This window comes from Wolffia australiana, chromosome 2, assembly GCF_029677425.1.
Source record: "Wolffia australiana isolate 7733 chromosome 2, ASM2967742v1".
Lineage (NCBI taxonomy): Eukaryota > Viridiplantae > Streptophyta > Magnoliopsida > Alismatales > Araceae > Wolffia > Wolffia australiana.
In genome coordinates, this window is record NC_135836.1 from 18959172 (window position 1) to 18979432 (window position 20261).

At 39.9% G+C, this 20261-nt stretch overlaps 3 protein-coding genes across 5 annotated transcripts; all 3 read right to left on the minus strand.

Moving 5' to 3' along the window:
• Positions 1-4500: 4500 nt before the first annotated feature.
• On the minus strand, positions 4501-8168 carry LOC144699935 (Hus1-like protein). 2 transcript variants are annotated; one of them, XM_078571279.1, is made up of 7 exons: positions 8030-8168; positions 7599-7969; positions 7436-7543; positions 7183-7360; positions 4985-5067; positions 4824-4893; positions 4501-4752 (listed from the first exon to the last, which is right to left on the minus strand). In XM_078571279.1, exons 1-7 carry the CDS (start codon positions 8079-8081, stop codon positions 4628-4630), a joined length of 987 nt encoding a protein of 328 aa, XP_078427405.1. In that variant the 5' UTR covers positions 8082-8168; the 3' UTR covers positions 4501-4627. The 2 variants fall into 2 exon arrangements, with proteins under 2 accessions (XP_078427405.1, XP_078427406.1); XM_078571280.1 differs by having other exon boundaries at positions 4501-4768.
• Positions 8169-8185: 17 nt separating this feature from the next.
• On the minus strand, positions 8186-8833 carry LOC144699936 (ferredoxin-thioredoxin reductase, variable chain-like). Its single transcript, XM_078571281.1, has one exon. It carries the CDS (start codon positions 8724-8726, stop codon positions 8280-8282), a length of 447 nt encoding a protein of 148 aa, XP_078427407.1. The 5' UTR covers positions 8727-8833; the 3' UTR covers positions 8186-8279.
• On the minus strand, positions 8811-15171 carry LOC144699934 (Noc2p family). Of its 2 annotated transcripts, none has more exons than XM_078571278.1 (14): positions 15045-15171; positions 14488-14569; positions 14042-14084; positions 13840-13931; positions 13119-13190; positions 13008-13046; positions 12410-12934; positions 11945-12325; positions 11085-11414; positions 10199-10405; positions 10034-10120; positions 9804-9898; positions 9548-9700; positions 8811-9162 (listed from the first exon to the last, which is right to left on the minus strand). In XM_078571278.1, exons 2-14 carry the CDS (start codon positions 14491-14493, stop codon positions 8901-8903), a joined length of 2292 nt encoding a protein of 763 aa, XP_078427404.1. In that variant the 5' UTR covers positions 14494-14569; positions 15045-15171; the 3' UTR covers positions 8811-8900. The 2 variants fall into 2 exon arrangements, with proteins under 2 accessions (XP_078427404.1, XP_078427403.1); XM_078571277.1 differs by having other exon boundaries at positions 14027-14084.
• Between the last annotated feature and the right edge of the window lie 5090 nt (positions 15172-20261).

Below are 20261 nucleotides of genomic sequence, written 5' to 3' on the forward strand. Positions count from 1 at the left end.
AATCGCAGAGTGATAGAGAATGAGAGAGTGGGAGAATGAGAAAGACTGAAACTGATAGAGAGTGGGAGAGTCAAAGAGTGAAAGGGTGAGAGAGAGGAGACTAAGAGAAATGAAGAGAGAAAGATACGCAAAGTGATAGAGAATGAGAGAGGGGAGAAAGAGAGACTGAAACTGAGAGAGTCAAAGAATGAAAGGGTGAGAGAGAGGATGATTGAGAGAAATAAAGAGACAAACATATGCAGAGTGATAGAAAATGAGAGAGGGGGATAATGAGAGAAATTGACACTGACAGAGAGTGAGAGAGACAAGGAGGGAAAGAGTGAGAGAGAGGGAGAATGAGAGAAATAAATGTATAAACAATTGCAGAGTGATAGAGAATGAGAGGGGGGAGAATGAGAGAAACTGAGACTGACAGAGAGTGAGAGAGACAAGGGGTGGAAGAGTGAGAGAGAGAGAGAGAATGAGAGAAATAAAGATAGAAACAATCATAGAGTGATAGAGAATATGAGAGGGGGAGAATGAGAGAAATTGAGACTGACAAAGAGTGAGAGAGACAAGGAGTGGAAGAGTGAGAGAGAGGGACAATGAGAGAAATAAAGAGAAAACGATATGTAGAGTGATAGAGAATGAGAGAAATTGAGACTCAGAGAGAGGGGGGGAGACAAGGAGTGAAAGAGTGAGAGAGGGAGAGTGCGAGAAATAAAGAGAGAAAGAATCACAGAGTGATAGAGAATGAGAGAGGGGGAGAATGAGAGAAATTGAGAATCAGAGAGAGTGGGAGAGACAAGGAGTAAAAGAGTGAGAGATAGGGAGAGTCCCATAAATGAAGATAGAAAGAATCACAGAGTGATAGAGAATGAGAGAGGGGGAGAATGAGAGAAATTGAGAATTAGAGAGAGTGGGAGAGACAAGGAGTAAAAGAGTGAGAGATAGGGAGAGTGCCATAAATGAAGATAGAAAGAATCACAGAGTGATAGAGAATGAGAGAGGGGGAGAATGAGAGAAATTGAGACTCAGAGAGAGTGGGGGAGACAAGGAGTGAAAGAGTGAGAGAGAGTGCGAGAAATGAAGATAGAAAGAATCACAGAGTGATAGAGAATGAGAGAGGGGGAGAATGAGAGAAATTGAGACTCAGAGAGAGTGGGGGAGACAAGGAGTGAAAGAGTGAGAGAGAGTGCGAGAAATGAAGAGAGAAAGAATCACAGAGTGATAGAGAATGAGAGAGGGGAAGAATTGAAGAAATTGAGACTGACAGAGAGGGAGAGAGACAAGGAGTGAAAGAGTGAGAGAGAGGGAGAATGAGTGAAATTGAGAATGACAGATAGTGAGAGAGACAAGGAGTGAAAGAGTGAGGGAGAGGGAGAGGGAGAATGAGAGAAATAAAGATAGAAACAATCGCAGAGTGATGGAGAATGAGAGAGGGGGAGAATGAGAGAAACTGAGACTGACAGAGAGTGAGAGAGACAAGGAGTGAAAGAGTGAAAGAGAGGGAGAATGAGATAAATAAAGATAGAAACAATCGCAGAGTGATGGAGAATGAGAGAAGGGGAGAATGAGAGAAACTGAGACTGACAGAGAGTGAGAGAGACAAGGAGTGAAAGAGTGAAAGAGAGGGAGAATGAGAGAAATAAAGATAGAAACAATTGCAGAGTGATAGAGAATGAAAGAGGGGGAGAATGTGAGAAATTGAGAATCAGAGAGAGTGGGAGAGATAAGGAGGGAAAGAGTGGGAGAGAGAGGGAGAATGAGAGACATGCAGAAAGATAAAGAGTGAGAAAGAGTGAAAGATTAAGATAGAATGAGTAAGAAATAGTGTGTGTTTCAGTCTTTCAGATATAGAGAAGGAATAAGAGACAGTGCAACAGAATGAATTACAAAGAGAAAGATAAAGAGTGAGAAAGACAAAGAGAAGGTTAGAGATATAGGGAGAAACTGAAATATGAAATTAAGATGCAACCCCATTTATAATGTACATATAATTTTTCATTATACCATTCTCTTCAACTAGAAACTTAGTATAGTGGGCAATATCACAGATGAATTGAAATCACAAGATAGCGAAAAATGCAATGGAAAGAACTTGAACTGAGGAAGAATAAAAATTGAAGCTACTGAATACAGATACTTTAATTTGAAATTAAATTCTTTGAATAAATGCAACCAGAATGGAAATTACAACATTTTAATTAAAAGGAGGAAGATGAGAATTGAGAATTGGTGAATGAAGAAGTATATGAGAAATAGTGGAAGAAGAAAAAGAAACATGAATTTCCAAGGCGAAAGAGAAGAACAAGAATACGAACTTACCCCCGTCCGCCGTCTGCCAATTCCGCTTTTGCCGCCGTATGCTGAAGCCGCTGTCCACCGATGCCGCCGTCCATCATGCACCATCCACCGTCTGCCAGACCATTTGCCTTTGCCAGACCCTTCGTGTATTTTCGATTCAAACATTCAATTCGAAAGTTTCAAATCGAAATACATGAAATACTGTTTTCAATATTGGATATCAAAATTTGATATCCAACATCGAAAACCGATGTCGTCATCCTCCCCCTTGAGATGGAGGCAGATGACGACATCGAGACGGTTATCGATATCTGATATCGACACTCTAGCAGCCAATATCCGATACTGATATCCGATATCCAGATATCGAAAAAATGGATACCGGAAATTCCCTTTCCGGTATCCTATTCAGCATCCGCCCCCATACCATCATCGGGTACTGGTATCGGGACGGGCAAACACTAGTCACACGCACAAGGTCATAAGGGCATTGGTGGATATATTTTACTTTGTAGGGTTTTTGGGAAAAACCTTAAGTGAAATATAAAGATGGAAATGGGTATCATTTTAGATCTCAAAGTCTGATTTGAGATCCCCTCCCTTTCTCCATTCTCTTCTCCACTCATCCAAGGGAGAGTGTCTTCATGGTGAGGAGATCTTCTAGATTTTCAAGAAGAATCGAAGAAGAAGTGGAGATCCAAGCGCCGAGTGATCGCGTGGATATTTCTGGAGGTCAGACGTGTGAACGACTTCAGAACAATCTCAGAGTGGCAAAGTCAAGGGTGGAACGAGTTCCCCACAAGGTACATTGAATATTTTATTTTAAATATCGATTGTGAATCTATCGACACGCTTCCGCATCCATGGAACCGTGTTTTTCTATGACCGAACCAAGGCACGGAACCCAACACGTAACACATGAATCCGCATAAATATTTTATAAGTAATTATTCCATATTCTCCTCTATTCAGAAAGTGTTGATGGTTAATGGCCATTTGCTGACCAGATAGTCATACTGAGGTTACATACCCCTTATACAATAATAGAGCCACATTAATCTTTATCAATTTCCTATGTGAATCTTATAATTTATCATTATGCGAAGTCTAGTTTGTTCCACTGAGATCATTTGACCATATAAATTCAAATACATAAATGAGGTATCAAGATGATCTGTTTCAACAAGACAACATCAATATTATGTTCGTTGAACATATTGCTTATCCTACAATTGCATTAAATATTCTTCTCACCAAAGTCATGTAGCTGTAAGTCATGGAGCTCATTTGTTCATTTGTTATATCAGGCTAATAGTTGAACTATGTATATCTAGTTTATTATGCCGAGATTATTATTAAAATGTTGCTTGCCATTCAGTTTTCTGAAAACATTGGATACACATCATTTTACAACATTTATTGAAAATGGCTGTCATTCATCTCAATAAAAAAGTTAATTCAAATCATCTCAGTCATGTATGTCTCATATTCATGTCATCAAAAAGTTAATTCTAATCTTCTCAGTCATGTCTGTCACACATTTATCAAATAATCACTAATGATTTGTCAATTCTTATACTATGAAAGAGCAAAAGCATTAAAGTTCATTCTACTGGGTAGTGATAGTGATCAAATTCAGATCAAGTACTTCAGAAATCCCAATATAGATGAGTAATTTCACAGAAAAGTATTATTTTATGTATCTGTCAGTTCAAAATTTACCCAAAGGGTTCTGGTGACTGGATATTTAGGATTAATTTTCATTTATTCCCAACATATCACAAAAGATAAATATCATCCCACTTTCCATGCTGTTGGCTTTACAAATTTTTGCTGATCATATATCCTGCGAGTTATTCATTTTAAATGATTTATACAAAAAGGTTTCTGGCAATGATGGAATTTCTTGGCTACCACATCCCTACTTTTATGATATTTGGAGGCTACAAAACGTGTTTAATTTCTGATTTAACTCCACTAAACAGGATAAATGCCCTCTAAACGTATGCATATTAATCACCAGAAAAATAATACATACCCATCATAGCTTCAACCCAATCAAATCGTTATGACTGAGACTCAACTCTATCAGGGCTAGAAAACTAAATCAAATCTAATCTAGAAAACTAAATCAAATCAAATCTAAATCAAATCTAAATCAAATCTAATCAAATCTAAACTAAATCAAATCTCAACTCTATCAACTCAATCAACTCAATCAAATCTAGTTTTCTGAGATTAAAATCTCTGTCAAATAAAAGGTAAGTGAATCTTCAAGAACAAGGGCTAGAAAACTAAGGGACAGCGAATAATCACAGCAATACGAGAGACAATACCCAGTTCATCCATAACCCGGTTCGAGGACAGGAAGCCGGCAGTATAAGCTGATAGATTTATCCATCTGTCTTGTCCCCGGCAAGAAGAACTGATAAATCACAGTCAAGCATGCACCTTGAGGAGCAATCCCTGCAAATCCCCCACACTATAGATTTTTTAAAAAAAAATTGATCGAGACCTCAGATATTGTGCATTCATACCATAGTATGCACAGTCAGGCTTGGCAAAATGGCACTGGAGGCTCCTGGATAAGTGCTTCATGCTCACTTGCTGCCATGGAACCGAACAAACATTGGTAAGAGATTCATCACTAGTTTATGAAAATTCATCACAAGGAAAGAAAAAGAAGGGAATGACAGACCACGGACTGCGCTTCCCCGCGTTCAATGGCTAGCCTTGTTCGCGACTCTGGAGTGAGCTTGTGATCTCCAGCAGGCGCATCCGCTAGAAGAACCATGGTAGAGATCAACAGATGATAGAGATAGCGACAGAGATAGATGTAGAGGTAGAGATAGAAATAGAGAGAGATAGAGTAAAGAGACATGTTGAGATACTGATAAAGATAGAGGAAGAGAGATAGAAAGATAGATGACAATAAAGGTAAAGATAAAAAAAAGAGAAAAAGAGATAAGATAGAGAAAGAGTGAGAGGTATGAATAGAGATTGATAAATAGAGATAGAGTAAAGAGACAAGTTGAGATACTGAAAAAGATAGAGGAAGAGAGATAGAAAGATAGATGACAATAAAGGTAAAGATAAAAAAAAAGAGAAAAAGAGATAAGATAGAAAAAGAGTGAGAGATATGAATAGAGATTGATAAATAGAGATAGAGTAAAGAGACATGTTGAGATACTGAAAAAGATAGAGGAAGAGAGATAGAAAGATAGATAACAATAAAGGTGAAGATAAAGACAGAGAGAGATAGAGATAAGATGGAGAAAGAGTGAGAGATGAGTAGAGATTTATAATTAGGAAGGGAATAGAGATAGAGAATAGGCCTTAGATATAGGGAATGGAAATAGAAATAGAGATAAAGAAAGAGAAAGAGTGCGAGATTGATGTAGAGAACGGGAATAGAAATGGAGAATAGGCCTTAGATATAGAGAATGGAAATAAAAATAGAGATAAAGATAGAGATAGAGGGATAGAGATGGAGAATAGGCCTTAGATATAGAGAATGGAAATAAAAGTAGAGATAAAGATAGAGATAGAGGGATAGAGATGGAGAATAGGCCTTAGATACAGAGAATGGAAATAAAAATAGAGATAAAGATAGAGATAGAGGGATAGAGATGGAGAATACGCCTTAGACAGAGAATGGAAATAAAAGTAGAGATAAAGATAGAGATAGAGGGATAGAGATGGAGAATAGGCCTTGGACATAGAGAATGGAAATAAAAATAGAGATAAAGATAGAGAAAGAGGGATAGAGATGGAGAATAGGCCTTGGACATAGAGAATGGAAATAAAAATAGAGATAAAGATAGAGAAAGAGTGAGAGATAGATATAGAGAATGGAAATATAAATAGAGATAAAGAAAGAGAGAGTGCGAGATTGATATAGAGAATGGGAATAGAAATGGAGATAGAGGGATCGAGATAGAGATAAAGATAGAGAAAGAGTGAGAGATAGATATAAAGAATGGAAATAGTAATAGAGATAGATGGATAGAGATGGAGAATAGGCCTAGAGATAGAGATAAAGATAGAGAGAGTGAGAGATAGAGATGGAGAATAAATATAAATAGACCTTGAGGGATAGAGATGGAGAATAAGCCTAGAGATAGAGATAATGATAGAGACACAATGAGAGTCTATAAAGATAGTACAAATAGTCCTAGAGATGGAAAATAGTACTAGAGATGGAGATAACGATAGAGAAATACATATAGAGATAGAGAATACATATAGAGACAGATAGAGATGGAGATGGTGATGGAGATCGAGACAGGTAGAGATAGAGATAGAGACGGAGACAGCGATAGAGACCGATACTGACAGAGATATATAAATATAAAGAGAGATACAAATATAGAGATAGATATAGAAATAGAGATATAGAGATATATATATATATATAAATAGAGAGATAGATATAGAGATAGAGATAGATATAGAAATAGATATAGAGATAGAGATAGAGATTGAAATAGAGATAGGGAGATATAGAGATACAGATAGAGATAGAAATAGAGATAGAGATAGAGATTGAAATAGAGATAGGGAGATATAGAGATACAGATACAGATAGAGATAGAGATTGAAATAGAGATAGGGAGATATAGAGATACAGATACAGATAGAGATAGAGATTGAAATAGAGATAGGGAGATATAGAGATACAGATACAGATACAGATAGGAATAAAGAGAGAGATAGAGATTGAACTAGAGATAGGGAGAGATAGAGATAGTGATAAAAATAGATTAGAAATAGAGATAGAGAGAGAGATACAGATCCAGATAGAGATACAGATACAGATAGCTATATATATGTATACAGAGAGAAATAGAGAGAGAGAAAAGAGAGATGAATGATTTTATGCGTAGTAGGGTTTACCTCGGGTTCCTAGGACTCGAAGCCTGCGGAACTCGGAGCCGAGAGTGACGAGACCAGTGGAGACCTGAAGATGGAGGTCCCCATACTGAGCGATGGACACGCTCAGCAATTCACCCACGTTCTTCAAACGCTCCACCAGGATTTGCAGCTGACCCAGATCGGGAATCTGAACCAGAGTCTGAACAGAAGAGAAGATTTCCAGAGAAGCGATCCTCGACCAACAATAAGATCAGGAAATTGGCGAGAAATTTGCCTGAGGAAGCTGCTGCGCCATGTCCAGAGCTCCCTGAAGCTCCGCCACATCGTCTTTGGAGAGAGGTCTGGAGATGGGAACGTCGTGGACCACGGCGGATTTGTAGCCCTAAACGCCGAGGAATTAGGGTTTTGAGATCTGGCGCGATTAGGGTTTCGATTACCTTGGTCTCGAAAGAGAGGAAGGGGCTGGGCTGCTGGGATCCGGGAGGAGATTTCTTCAGGAGCTTGATCTGAACCTGGCGAGGAGATCTCTGTAGATCGCCGGTCTCCGATGGATCGCAACCTCCCTGGCTATGGAGGATGGATACGGCGCTGCGGAGAGCGCGCTGGAGGAGCGCGAGATCGAGCGAGAAGACGATCTTGTCGTCGTTCTTGCTGGAGATGCGGTAATCGCTGAAGAGGAGATCCTTGTCGAACTGCGCCACGCACTGGACGCCATCGCCGTTAAGGAGATTGTGGAGGAACATGGCGTGATTCCTCGTGAAGTACACGAGGCAGACCCTCCCCACCTTGTCGAGAGCCGGCAAGAAACCTAATCATCTGCAAATCAAACGAAGAACACAGACGAAGTAGAAGAAGAAGGCAATCTTACGCTTGTCGAGGAGGTTGACACCTTCCTCCGTGAGAAAAGCTTTGAACTTCATCTCTCTGCCTAGAAGAGAGAAGAAGGCACAGCAGCTCTGGCTTTATAGAATGCTGGCGAAATTGCAGGCGAGATTTCTCAAATTAGGGTTTCGAACAGACTCTCTTCCCAAATTCCCCTTTGTTGGACGTGAAATTCAAGGTATCATACAAGCATTACGCGCGAAAAAGAAGAAAGACTCCCTGCTCGATCAAAATACTCAAGAGAGGAATTCGAGCTCGTCCTCGCGGAGATGAGCGAGGAACTTGATCGGGCCAGGCCGGCCGTCGATTCCGTCGGGGAAGTTGAACTCGACCTTGAACGGGAGATTAGCGGAGATGGATTGGCCCTTAAACAGCCCGACGTACTGCTTGATCACGCCTTCCAGGCCTTGAAGCTCGAGATCGGGGGCCTTCTGGACATGGAAAACCTTGACGGAGGCCTTCACTCTCACTCTAGCCCCGACTTTCGCGATCTCGGCGGCGGCCGCGGCGACATCGGAGGAGAGATCGGCGGTGGAGGTCGACGCCGCCTCGCAGCAAACCCTAGCCTTCACCGGCTTCCTCTTCAATCCGACGGACCTATGAACAGTCGCGGACATGGCCTGACGCGGCGCCGCTAAGATCGAGGAGCTGAGCAGAGACGAGGTAGCCGACGTCGCCGCCATTGAAGCTCCGGCGCAAGATCGAGCTATGGCGATCTGGCTATGGCGAGAAGAAGAAGATAAGGAAGAAGAAGAAGACGAAGAAGATGAAGAAGGCGGGAAACGAGTGGTTAGAATTGAGTTGGGCAGAGAAGATAAGAGCAAAACTTGGTCAGGGAGTTTTGTGTAATTCTCCGTTTACTGGGGAAGTCTGCGATGTTGACTTTTCCTTCTCTTGGTGGGCCCCAAACGGCGGGGATTTTTTCTTTTTTTCTGAACGGATAATTCCACGTGGGATTGGTCGTCGTGGTCATCGTCTTCGGATGACACGTGGAGGTCTTCGTCCGGGGGTTGGTCGTCGTCCGAGCTGAGGATAAGGTCCTCCACCACGTCATCTTCCACCGCTACTGTTCTGCTCTTCTTCTTCTTCTCCTCCTCGCCCTGCTTCTTCTCTCCATCCCTGCGAACAAAGTCATCATGTCATATGATGTATGCACCATGGAGTCATCCGTTTGGAGGAGAGAGAGATAAAACAGAGACCCAAACGATATAATGGAGAGTAGATAGAGTACTTGATGGTGGAAATATATGCAAATATGTTAGACAGAGAGATAGGTACACTGGAGATAATGGAGAGAGATGCTACACATGGTGAGGATAGCGGCAAGAGATAATTGAGGAGAGAGAGATGCCAAATATTGCACCCATTGGAGACAATGTACCCATTGCAGAGAGGCAATCGATTAGAAAGCGTATCTGACTGAAGATGGAAGAAGAGATGATGGAGGAAATATGTTCAGAAGATGGGAGAGAGAAGAGAGAGAGATGAGAATTAGGTAGAGTACCTGGGATTCGGCAACCAGGAAGAATTGAAAACTTTGGTGCCGGCTTCGTCGGCTGAATCTTCTCCGTCAGTTGCGTCGTCGTCTTCGTCCTCTTCGGATTCGCCAGAAGCCCTGCGGCTGCTAAATCTTGAAGATTTCTCTCCCACAAGAAGGCTGAAAAGTGTATTTCAGTATGTCAGAAAAGTATAGAACAGCCCAATCCAAATCAAGATGAATTTCAGACAAAAAAAACAAGAAAATCTATAACTCTGCAGACCTAGATTTCTGCAGGGAATCAGCCCTCTGCTGGGCCCTCAGTTGCAATGTCTCAACAAATTTTGTCAAAGGACTAGCTCCTGCCTCCTTTTCAGCCTATGGAGAAGCGCGATTAGTTACCTCATTGATTTAAAAATAAAAATTAGTTAACTCGTTGATGTTCACCAATACAAATTTTATGGCGTTAAAACTAAGATTAACCTTAAGAATTTCTTCAAAAAAAAGATTAACCTGAAGAAACGATGCTACGGCAGGACTATTAGGCAGCAAGTCAGTGGACCCTCGTTTGGCATTCGTGAACAGTACATTGGCCTCCACCTTTAAGAAAAAGAAAATTAAACCATGGTAGAAGACGGGAAGTATAAAGTTGAATTAAGACGTGCATTTCTTTTTTACCTGACGGACAAGCTCCTTGACATATCTACGGAATCTGTCATTCCTCGTAGTTTTACAGAAGCTCCGAAGACGAACAAGAGGAACGAAAGAGAGCTCAAAGAACGCGATGGAATAACTCCACTCGGCTAGATGATCCGCCAGCTGCTCAATTACAGCAAGAACGCATGCCTCCTGGAAGCCCCGGGTCTTCATTGTCGGCTTTCCAACCTATTTATGCCACACGACCAAAAACTTCAAAAATTCGATACTTGAGCTCATCTTTCAGATATGAAATTAGATGATAGACATCGTCATGATCATGTTTGGTGGGCAGTTTGAGGCCATTTAAGAAATCAAAATTTCAAACCACCCTTCAACTTTCTCACAGTTAAACTTTGGGTGGTGGGTGGCTTGAATTTCAGCCCCAAATTCCAAATGCTCGCAACCTCATTGGTGGACTGGTCAAACATTCGCCTGCTTGGGGAAAAGATTTTTTTAAAAAGGTTTTAAGGGGGTGCACCCATCCTAGTAATGCTCTCGCCAAAGCATGCCTAACTTTGGAGTTCTGATGGGATCCGGTGGATTAGTGTTGGTATGATTGCACCCAAAGTCTGGGGCAGAGCAGATGAACGGTTTTGGTCGGTTACTTAATTTTAAAAAAGAATAAAAACATGATTCGTGTGTGGGTGGCTAATGTCTACACTACGTTTAGTTTTTCAAAGATGAGTTATTGACTAAGTCACGGTGGGTGGATGGCTATGTTTATAAAGTTCTCAGATTCGAAACCTTTATAACACATTTTTTGCCACGGTTTGGAGCAATCGAAAATTCGCCCAAAGAGGGTGAATTTCTGCACTGCACCGCACGCCCATCTCTAATCAACAAGAAGAAACATAGATTTTCATACCAACTTCCGAGTGAACATATCGACAGCTTTACCAACGCCTCCTGTGGGAGGAGCGTTGACTTCCTTCATCTCCAGCATCTCAAGGAGGAGGAGAGAGACTGGGATGAACGAGCCAGTGGAGGAGGAGATCCGGTTAAGCATTCTCGAGCATCGAAGTCGAATCGGGAGGTAACGCGCAGTTGGCACTAAACGAGCCACCCCGAAAATTATCTGAGTCAAAGGGTAGGCGAGGAGTCGGAAATCTGGGTCAGAGCTGTAGGCGCAGATTACTCCAGTCCAGAGCTCGAGGCAGCTGAGGAACTGCCAATCGTAAACCTTCAAGTATGCCTTCTGAAAAAATAACATCAGCCAGAATTTCAGCCACCAATTGGAAGCATGTAAAAAATGATAATTACAACAGAATATGTTTACTTCGAAGAGAGGTACGTAAGTAAAATATGAAAGCGCAGTTTTTCAAGCACAGAAAGAATAAAGTACTGCTCTCCAGAATCCTCAACTTCCATAGGACGCCAAAAAGATAGAAATAAAAAAACATAATCGAATCCACAGCAAATTGACTTCAACAAAGACGAGTTTTGGGTTTCCCAGTAACTTGTTCGACATAAAGTCTCTTGTGTAATTTTACCTTAAGGGTTCCTATCCGTACAAAAGGGGTTAGAAACTTTTTTGATAATCGGGTTTGGCTTTCATTTCTCTCTATTGACTCTCCTAAGCCGAACGGAGTTCAACATTTATCAGTCATTGGTTAATAGAGAAGGTAGATTTCTGAGAACTAGATATTGAAGGGAGGTTAAAAAAACAACTATTAATCTCTCCCCCTCCCTTTTCAATGCCAGATATGAGGCAAGGAAAGAAATTACCTTGCTCCCAGATTCGGTTGTTTGCCCCTTTCTAGGCTTTTCTTTATTCTTCTCATTAAGATTGACGTTGGGTTTCTCAGTAATGGATGCCCGTAGAACCGATGCCAATTGGCGAATGTAGATAAATGCAAGCTGATAAGTGCTGGACAAATCCACTCCACAAAGTTCTGCGACGCAATTTCCAAGAAATTGAATATGTTGAAGCTTAGAAGGGCTGGCATGTTTCCCCTTAATCTTACAGTTCATGACATACGCTTTGTAGACGCCCCTCAGGCAAGTGTCCAAGCAGTCAGCACCAAGCCGAATGCAAAGATCCCTCAAAAACAGAAAGGATACCACTTGAAGGGCACCTCCTCCTGTGCCCCAGAAATGAAGCAGAACCTGTTTATTCAGCAGAGAAGCTACAACAAAAGGCAGGAAATGTACCCAAATAGACTATAATGCAGATTATAATGGTAACATTACCTTGACATATTTCCTTAAGAGCACGGGAAATGCAGCCAAGAAAACGGCTGAGGGTTTGAGTCTCTTCAGTGTGAATGAGATCATATCTTCATCAGTCATTTGATTCAAGACGTGAAGGGCGTTCCCCAGATATAACTTAACAAGGCTGCCGTATTTCTTCCATAACTTGGTGTTTGCGAGATCAAGAACAGTTTCTCTCTTTCCTCCTGAGGGGGGAAATTTTAATAACCCTCTGAGTGCCTTGTCCATCTCACCAAGGACGAGAACCATAATCTTATTAAAAACACCGCTAGAGACAATACTAAATCCCGACATGTTGCCCGAATCATCATCCCCACAATGACAGGCTGAACGAAACGCTCTTAATGATGATCTTATTGCACTAAGCTTCTGATTGTTCTTGATTTCTTCGGACCAGAGGTCAATCATTGCGGTCGTTATGAGTTTTCTTGGAAGCTTGTCAAGCTCAACGTCGTCAGAAGTAAACCCAGGGATTTCATCTTCGTCTAGGGCATCTTCAGCGTCCTGGATAAATGTAAAGGGGCCACGATAAATATGAAGGAATTCGGTCCCTCAAAGAAAAGTGTAGAAGTCCTACCTGAGATTCACTTTCTTCGACATCAGTATCCCCTTCATCCTGAAAAAGAAACAGACAAAGATCATATCAATATCTTGAATCTTTTTATTAAACAATATATTATTCACTCACATTGAGCCCTTCGTCATTGAACTCCAAGAGTTCTTTGTCATACTCTTTAAGAAACTGATAAAACTCTGGATCCTGCATCAAAAAATTACGAAATACTTGATCACAGAATGCAACGATGAGAGTAAACACAGATTTTTGTATTCATAATATGTTATAAGATAGACTCTGTTTTGCGTTAGCACATGTTTCTCAAGTGTTACACATAATTTAAGGAAAACATAGCAGTAGTACATAAGAGTTGTACACTTGCTTAATTAGCCAAATACTAATCGGCCCGATAAGATTGTATATATCGTCTCAATGTAATTAAATGAGTCGCTTCCTCTTTGGTCATATTTGCGTCTCCTCATGCACACTCTCTCAACTCTACGATATAAGTCACTTGTCGTTTTCTTTTCTGGATACATAACAGTGAAAACATCCCATAAAAAGGTTCCAGCGTCATGCTAAATGTGATAACAGTAATCATTATTTTTTAATTAATCAAGAGTTCCCTTCCACTTCCCACGAGAAAACTCAACATTAACCGGTTTCAAAGTTTCATTAAATGGCATTTTTGACGCGTTGATCCTTTTGGAGAATTAGCCAAGATCATTGTAATCCTCAATTTCCACTATGCATCAGATGATTCAGTAGACATCACCGAATTTAAGTTTCCCATTTCTATGAATATCACTATCTGAATCTATGTAGAGGAAATCTGGGAGAATAAAAAAAGAACCTTTTCTTCAAGCCTCTGTAACTGTTGCATGTGCTCTTTAGCAGCTTTCTTCGAAGCAGGGATATTTTCGCCCGTTGTCCCATCGCTTTTAACTAAGTTTAGACACCAATTTAAAGATGGCAAGAGTTAATATCTTACACCAAAAAAACATAATAACCGAAATCAAAATCCTAGGCCCGAAGGGAACCTGAATCCCGATTACCCTTCGATGCTTGATCGGAGTTTCGGGGTGCTTTTTTAATTTTCTGCGGATCAGCATAAAAATGATGCGAAGTGTTAAGGTTCAACAAAAAATAAAATGAAATAAAAAGTAACTGGGTGAAATAGCAGGGATGAAAAATAGTTGAAGCTAAGAAAAAAACTTAGTCGACACGAAACACTGTTCTAATTCTTTGTAAGAGAGGCAATAGTTATGCTTCACAAATTTCAAAGAAAATCTTTCTGAAATGTCTTCGCAAAACAGGAATATATAAAATGAATTCAAATTAAAAACAAGTCCTGAACCGTGAAAAATTATGCATCAAACACTCAGAGAGCGAAACTTCGTGTGAAGTACGAAAACGAGGATGATGACAAAAAACCCGAACTAAGACGAATACGACTAATAATAATTCAATGGCATAGAGGAAAAAGAAGAAATAGTCCTACCGCCATCCCTTCCAATCCTGTCAGCCTCAACTCAGCCGCGGCTTAAAGCTACTAGAAATATTCCAGTCGTTTTCTCCGTAACCTGAAGACAAATTGAATCAGTTAAATGCCTAAAAGACAACAATAAGAACCAAAATTTTCCACAAAAATAAGAACGCCGTGGGCTTGCACATGGCGTCGAAAGTTATAAATCGGGGCATTGACAAGACCGAAAGAATCCGAGACGAAACGACACTCAAATTCAGCATCATAAAAGCCCAGTTAATCCTCCTTCAATGGAGTCAGAGTTAACCGTTCACCAAATACAAAGAACTGAACAAGAAACCGGGAAGCGAAATTCCTCCGAAAAGCTACGGAGATTTTATGGGAAAAGAGAAGGGAAAATGTAGGAGCACATAAATGAGTAGCTATCAAAGATGCCCGACCAACAATGCTAAAAAAACGATCCCAGAAAGTCAAGACCCAAATGAAGATTAAGCGATAATGATAAAGAACAAGAGAGATGGAGAGGGATCGAGATTTGGGATTAAGCCTTGGGATTGAGCGTTGGGAGCTACCTTCTTCCTTGCCTGCGCTGGGTTTTGCAGCTCGAAGGAGACGGCGGCTCTTTGCGAAGAGGGGTTTTACGAACCAGAAACAAAGTCCTTGAAAAAAAACTACGCTCGGCTGTTTTCCCGATATCGGATGACGATATCGGGTTGGTTTTTGTACCGGTATAGGGTTATACCGGATATCCGTTTGTACCGATATCCGGTTATCGGATAACGATGTCAGATAGTGCACGGACGCGGACGAGACGGTAAGTTCATTGGTGGACGACAAAATCGTCCACCCGTCCGCGGACGAGACGATTGGTTCGTCCATGGACGAAATAACCGTCCTGTCTGCAGCATTGGACAGAAGACGGGACGGCTTCTGCGTCCTGTGGGAGTCATGTTAATATAGTGCAGGGACGTGGATGGGACGATTTTTTTGCCCCGAAGCGAAAAAATCGTCCCGTCCCAGTGTACCAACGAATTTCAGGATGAAAATTTGTTCCGGTGACCACAGAGCGGGACGGTTTTCATCCCATGGGACGAAAAAACCTTCTGTTCGGATGTCTCTGACGATGGACGGACGAATCTGGACGGAAAACTGACAGATTCATATCCGATGGTTGTGATGCTGCCACCTGGCCTTGCTATAACAATTTGTATCAAAGTCCCTGTATTTTTACATGTATGCAAACTGACGTCGCTCAGAAATAATTGTAAATATGTCCCTTTGCATTCTCTCTCCTCTGTAATTCCCTAAAAAACTTGAAAAAATCTATATTGGTATATTAAATATATAAAATGGGCTTTTTTCTTCCGAGACGAGGGCCGAGACGAAAATTTGTCCCGGGAGGACTGGATGGGACGAAAAACCGTCCCCGTGTGATTGGATGGGACGGTTTTTTATCGGTGGACGAAAAACTGTTCCGTCCTTCGTCCCCGAACTTACTCTGGACGTTGGACGGGACAAAATTTGTCCCGTCCTGTCCATCGTCCACGTCTGGGACGATCCAGAACTTTAGTCATGTATCAGTCTGAGAGCTCCAGCTGGAAGTAGACACGTGTTGTGCCACGTGTTAAATTCCGAGGGGCCTAATGCACTTTCTCGTCCCGGATGTGGGACTTGACGAGAATGTCTTGGATGGGAAAGTTTTTGGACCGGACAGGAGTGGACAAAAATATTTGGGACGGGACGAACTCTGGACAGGACGATTCAGACTAACTTCTAATAATTGGGACATAAGACAAGATGATCTTCGTCCCGTCCCGTCCTTCATCCAAGTCCTGGACGATCGTGCACTATATGTCAGATATCGGTTGCTACAGTACCGCTTTACGTTGTTTTTTTCTTCTTAGATTTTTCATAGATATTAATCTGTATTTTTAAAAAAATCATTTCCTCGTTTATTTTTATTTTTTCCAAGTATATCCTTAAGAATTATGCACATAAGTGAGATCATCATCTCATGATGTTCAGAATTATGAACACATCTGGTAGGTATGTACCACTCCAAGTCACATTTGGGAGGATACATGAGAACATGAGGATGCATGTGGCAAAACATATTGTGGGGGCCAAAGCCATCCACTGTCAAATATCTTGTAGCATTAATTTCCGCCAAATAATATACGTCAAAATTCATGAGTATGATGACAATTTATACTTTTCTTTTCACTGAAAATGACTTTCACATATGATATCAGTATATGAATTATATTTTAAATCCTACATAATTTTAAAGAGCGAAGGTAAAATAAAATATTTCAAACCATCATGAGTATTTTAGTGGAATTATCTCATCCCAGTTTTTCCATAAATTTAAAAATTAGGAAAAAAAATCTACAAAAGTACCAATTTCGTCATAATTAAGATAGAGGTAATAAAGGATGTAAATTCATATAGCGGTAATACTCTAATGATTTCAGCATAATCCTGAGATGAAGAAGATGACAATGAGCTCACATGTTGTTAATATTTCTAAAAAAAGGAGAATATAATAAATGTGTTGGAATAAAATAGAGAAGTTTATTATAAGACAATATTAATTTCAGCTATTACCACGACATGGGTCAACAAGTGTTGGTATAATCTATTACCAACTATATGAGATAGAAAAAATTTTAATAAAATTAAATTCCCAAAAAGTATATATGTTAGGGGTATATATATAGTTTTTAATTTATTTTAATTTGGGTAAAATTAGTAAATAAAGGAACCCCTTATATTTTTGGTAAATACATTCAATAACAACAACGGCACAAGACTATGGCACATAAGTAATCCTAGTGGTCAAGACATGACAGATTTTGATAATTGGATGTCAGATTCTGATGTATGGTACCATCATCCACCATGTCTTGGCTATTAAGATACCCATCATCATATATGATATTAGGAAGATTTTTTAAATCAGTCCTGCTGGAAATGTATGTGGCCTTAAGCTAATCTCATATTGCACATCTTGTTCCATATTCTTTGATACATTTTATATTTACTATGGTGAACATGTTATGATTAGGATCGAAGTCCATCAAAACATAAAATGACTAGGTGAATTGTGTTGGGATCACAACATGATGATCATTTGTCTTTTACATGTGTTATAATCATTCCTATTCAGAAGATGCTCGTGAAATAAATCAAAATGTAATGTTATACCCATCATCAATCAGGTTCATTCCTGTAATGATCACGTAAGTGGTCCTTAGATATGAGACATATGTTCTAAACATGTCCGAATAGAATAGCACTTAGTCCCAGTCATACTATGATTATGACCGATCCCATAACCAATAATAGTGTGGAGACATTGGGTGCTCTTTGGCAAAATAGTTTACTTAAGTGATATCATCAATCAGGTTGATTCATGTCATGATTTATTTCACGAGCATGTGTATGGACATTTGTGCTTTGACTATGACATATGAGTATCTAATTACGAGATTCCAGAATGGCCTTACTCTTATGCAGAAACAAGTCTACAATTGTGATTGCGTAATTAGTATGGGATTGTCCGCCCTTAGTATTAGATGAGATTGACTTAAGGGAGCTAATGTAGCTATATAGGAAATATTGGATAATGTGATATTTTATGATTATATAATGCATCAGTATTAATTAGAATGACTGATTTGGGTTGGATAGTTAACCATACCCTAAGTCAATGAGGAGTCATTCAGATGAAGAGTTATACATTCATCATAACTTGTGACGATAAAGGTTCCATGAGAGAGTTGACATTCAAACCAATTGATTGGGTTACATTTTAACTCATCTAAGTATGCTACTTAATCAATCCATTGGGTTAATTAATGAATCCATATGTGATATACTCAATTAATAAGGTTGACCCAATAAATGTTTTAATGGTCCAACAATTATGACATTAAAGTTATTAACTAGAAAAGTACATGGGCCTAGAGGGTCATACGCACAAGTTTTTTGGACATTGGTGGATAGAGTATTAGTTAGGCAGCTTTTATTATATGTTTCTAGAGACAAGGAATTTTGTGAGACTTTTTATGAAAATTTCCCCATAAATTTTAAATAGAAGGAGCACCCTCATTCAATACAAATGTGAGTTAGCTTGAGTGCCTTTCCTCTTGTGTTCTTGAGGGTTGCTTCCATTGAAGACTAGATGGAGAGGAAATTAGACTTTTGGCAGCCTAATATATGGAATGAAGAGGAGATGAAGCACTCTGAAGATCTAGAGGATATTCTTTGGGGTTGGGACATCTGATCAGATTGAAAATGTCCACTCAAGGAGTGAAGAAATCATAGAGTTGATTCATGCAAAGGTGATGTTTTCGGATTTATAATTTATTTTATTTTTAGAGCCATCTTTGCCTCCATATGAATGCACACAATCAAGTTCAGATCATGGACCTGAGGCCCAAAATTCCATGTAAGTTCGGTATCCGATATCATGTACCTGAAATTGCCTCAACTTCACCTGGATATCAGACATAGGTTGTCTAATATTGGATACCGCATAAATAGCGGGCAAAGGATGAGTTGGTATGTTGAACTAGATGAGAATGAAGATTTATTGATTTTAACTTATTATATTTTTTCATTCAAAATACATGCTTTTAATTGCTTCAAACTTTATACATTTCACATCTTCCTAACAATTATATCTACCAAAACTGAATTTTTTGGCTAAAATTTAATTCAAACAAAATTAATTTATCACCTATCAAAAGACAATATTCAAGGGAACATAAGAATGGTCACCGTTTCAAACAGAGGGAGACTGATGTTCATGGTAATGAGCTTGGCAGCTAGGGTTTTGGGATTCGATCAGATTTTTCAAATGTTAGATTAGATCAAGCAGTTAATTTACCAAATCCAGTCCACAATACATGAAGTATGTATTTTGTTTCAGTCTAAGATCCAACCATTGGGCCCAATCTTTAAATGGGATTCGAATGAATAATTAGATCTAAATACATAAATATCATATTTCTATTTATAAAATAATGACTCAAGAGAGAAAAAAAACAATCAATTGAAAGTTTTTTTATGTTGGCAAAAAATACAGTGCCAGGTACGGCCAACCCCAAGGTTGTGCTCGCAGACTGATCCAGTCGTGCCCTGGACACCACCCAGGGGGTTTTTTATTTATTAAGCGGATTTTTCATCAGCGTTTATAGACGTGGAGCGAGCATAAATGTCCCACTTACACACGGACCCTGCTCGCCCACGCCCAGGGAGCAGTAAAAGAAAAAAATACATGAGTGATACCTAGGAAGTGCTTGGAAAAGTTTGCTCGTGCCAGCAGCATGCTGGACCCCAGCCGCAGTGGTGGTGCATGGAATGCGCGGAGCTCTTCCCACCTTCATTAGGTGTCAGCATGGAGGTGCGCTACGGGTACAGCAATTGATTGAAAGTTAAAATAATTAGAAATGCTGGTTGCTTTCACTTTGTCGAAGTATGATAGATTGAAAAAATAGATAACTTTTTTAATGGGTAGATCAGATCCTGCTGGTTCATTCTGGTTGATAGGCACACCAGATAGCCCACTGATGGTAATTAGAACCTCTTCAGCAGATCAATCAGCACACTTTAAGCGACCGAATTATCGTCATCCTGCCTTGTTGATTGATTGATTCAGCAGGTCCTAGAGGTCCCCATCATATTTGAGTGTTTTCCGGACATTTTGAATTGAATCAATCAAATTTATTTGAAAAATCTGCTTGAATAACAACCCATTCCTAGTCATCCAGTTTGTTCTTGTT

Coding starts and splice junctions, on each gene's coding strand:
- LOC144699935 (XM_078571279.1), bottom strand. CDS start 8,081: ATGAAGTTCAAAGCTTTTCTCACGGAGGAAGGTGTCAACCTCCTCGAC. Junction 4,894..4,984: donor GCGGGGAAGCGCAGTCCGTG/GTCTGTCATTCC, acceptor GTTCCATGGCAG/CAAGTGAGCATGAAGCACTT. Junction 4,753..4,823: donor GCCTGACTGTGCATACTATG/GTATGAATGCAC, acceptor GGGGATTTGCAG/GGATTGCTCCTCAAGGTGCA.
- LOC144699934 (XM_078571277.1), bottom strand. Junction 9,701..9,803: donor GATTCCCTGCAGAAATCTAG/GTCTGCAGAGTT, acceptor TACACTTTTCAG/CCTTCTTGTGGGAGAGAAAT. Junction 9,163..9,547: donor TCCTGGTTGCCGAATCCCAG/GTACTCTACCTA, acceptor CTTTGTTCGCAG/GGATGGAGAGAAGAAGCAGG.
- LOC144699936 (XM_078571281.1), bottom strand. CDS start 8,726: ATGGCGGCGACGTCGGCTACCTCGTCTCTGCTCAGCTCCTCGATCTTA.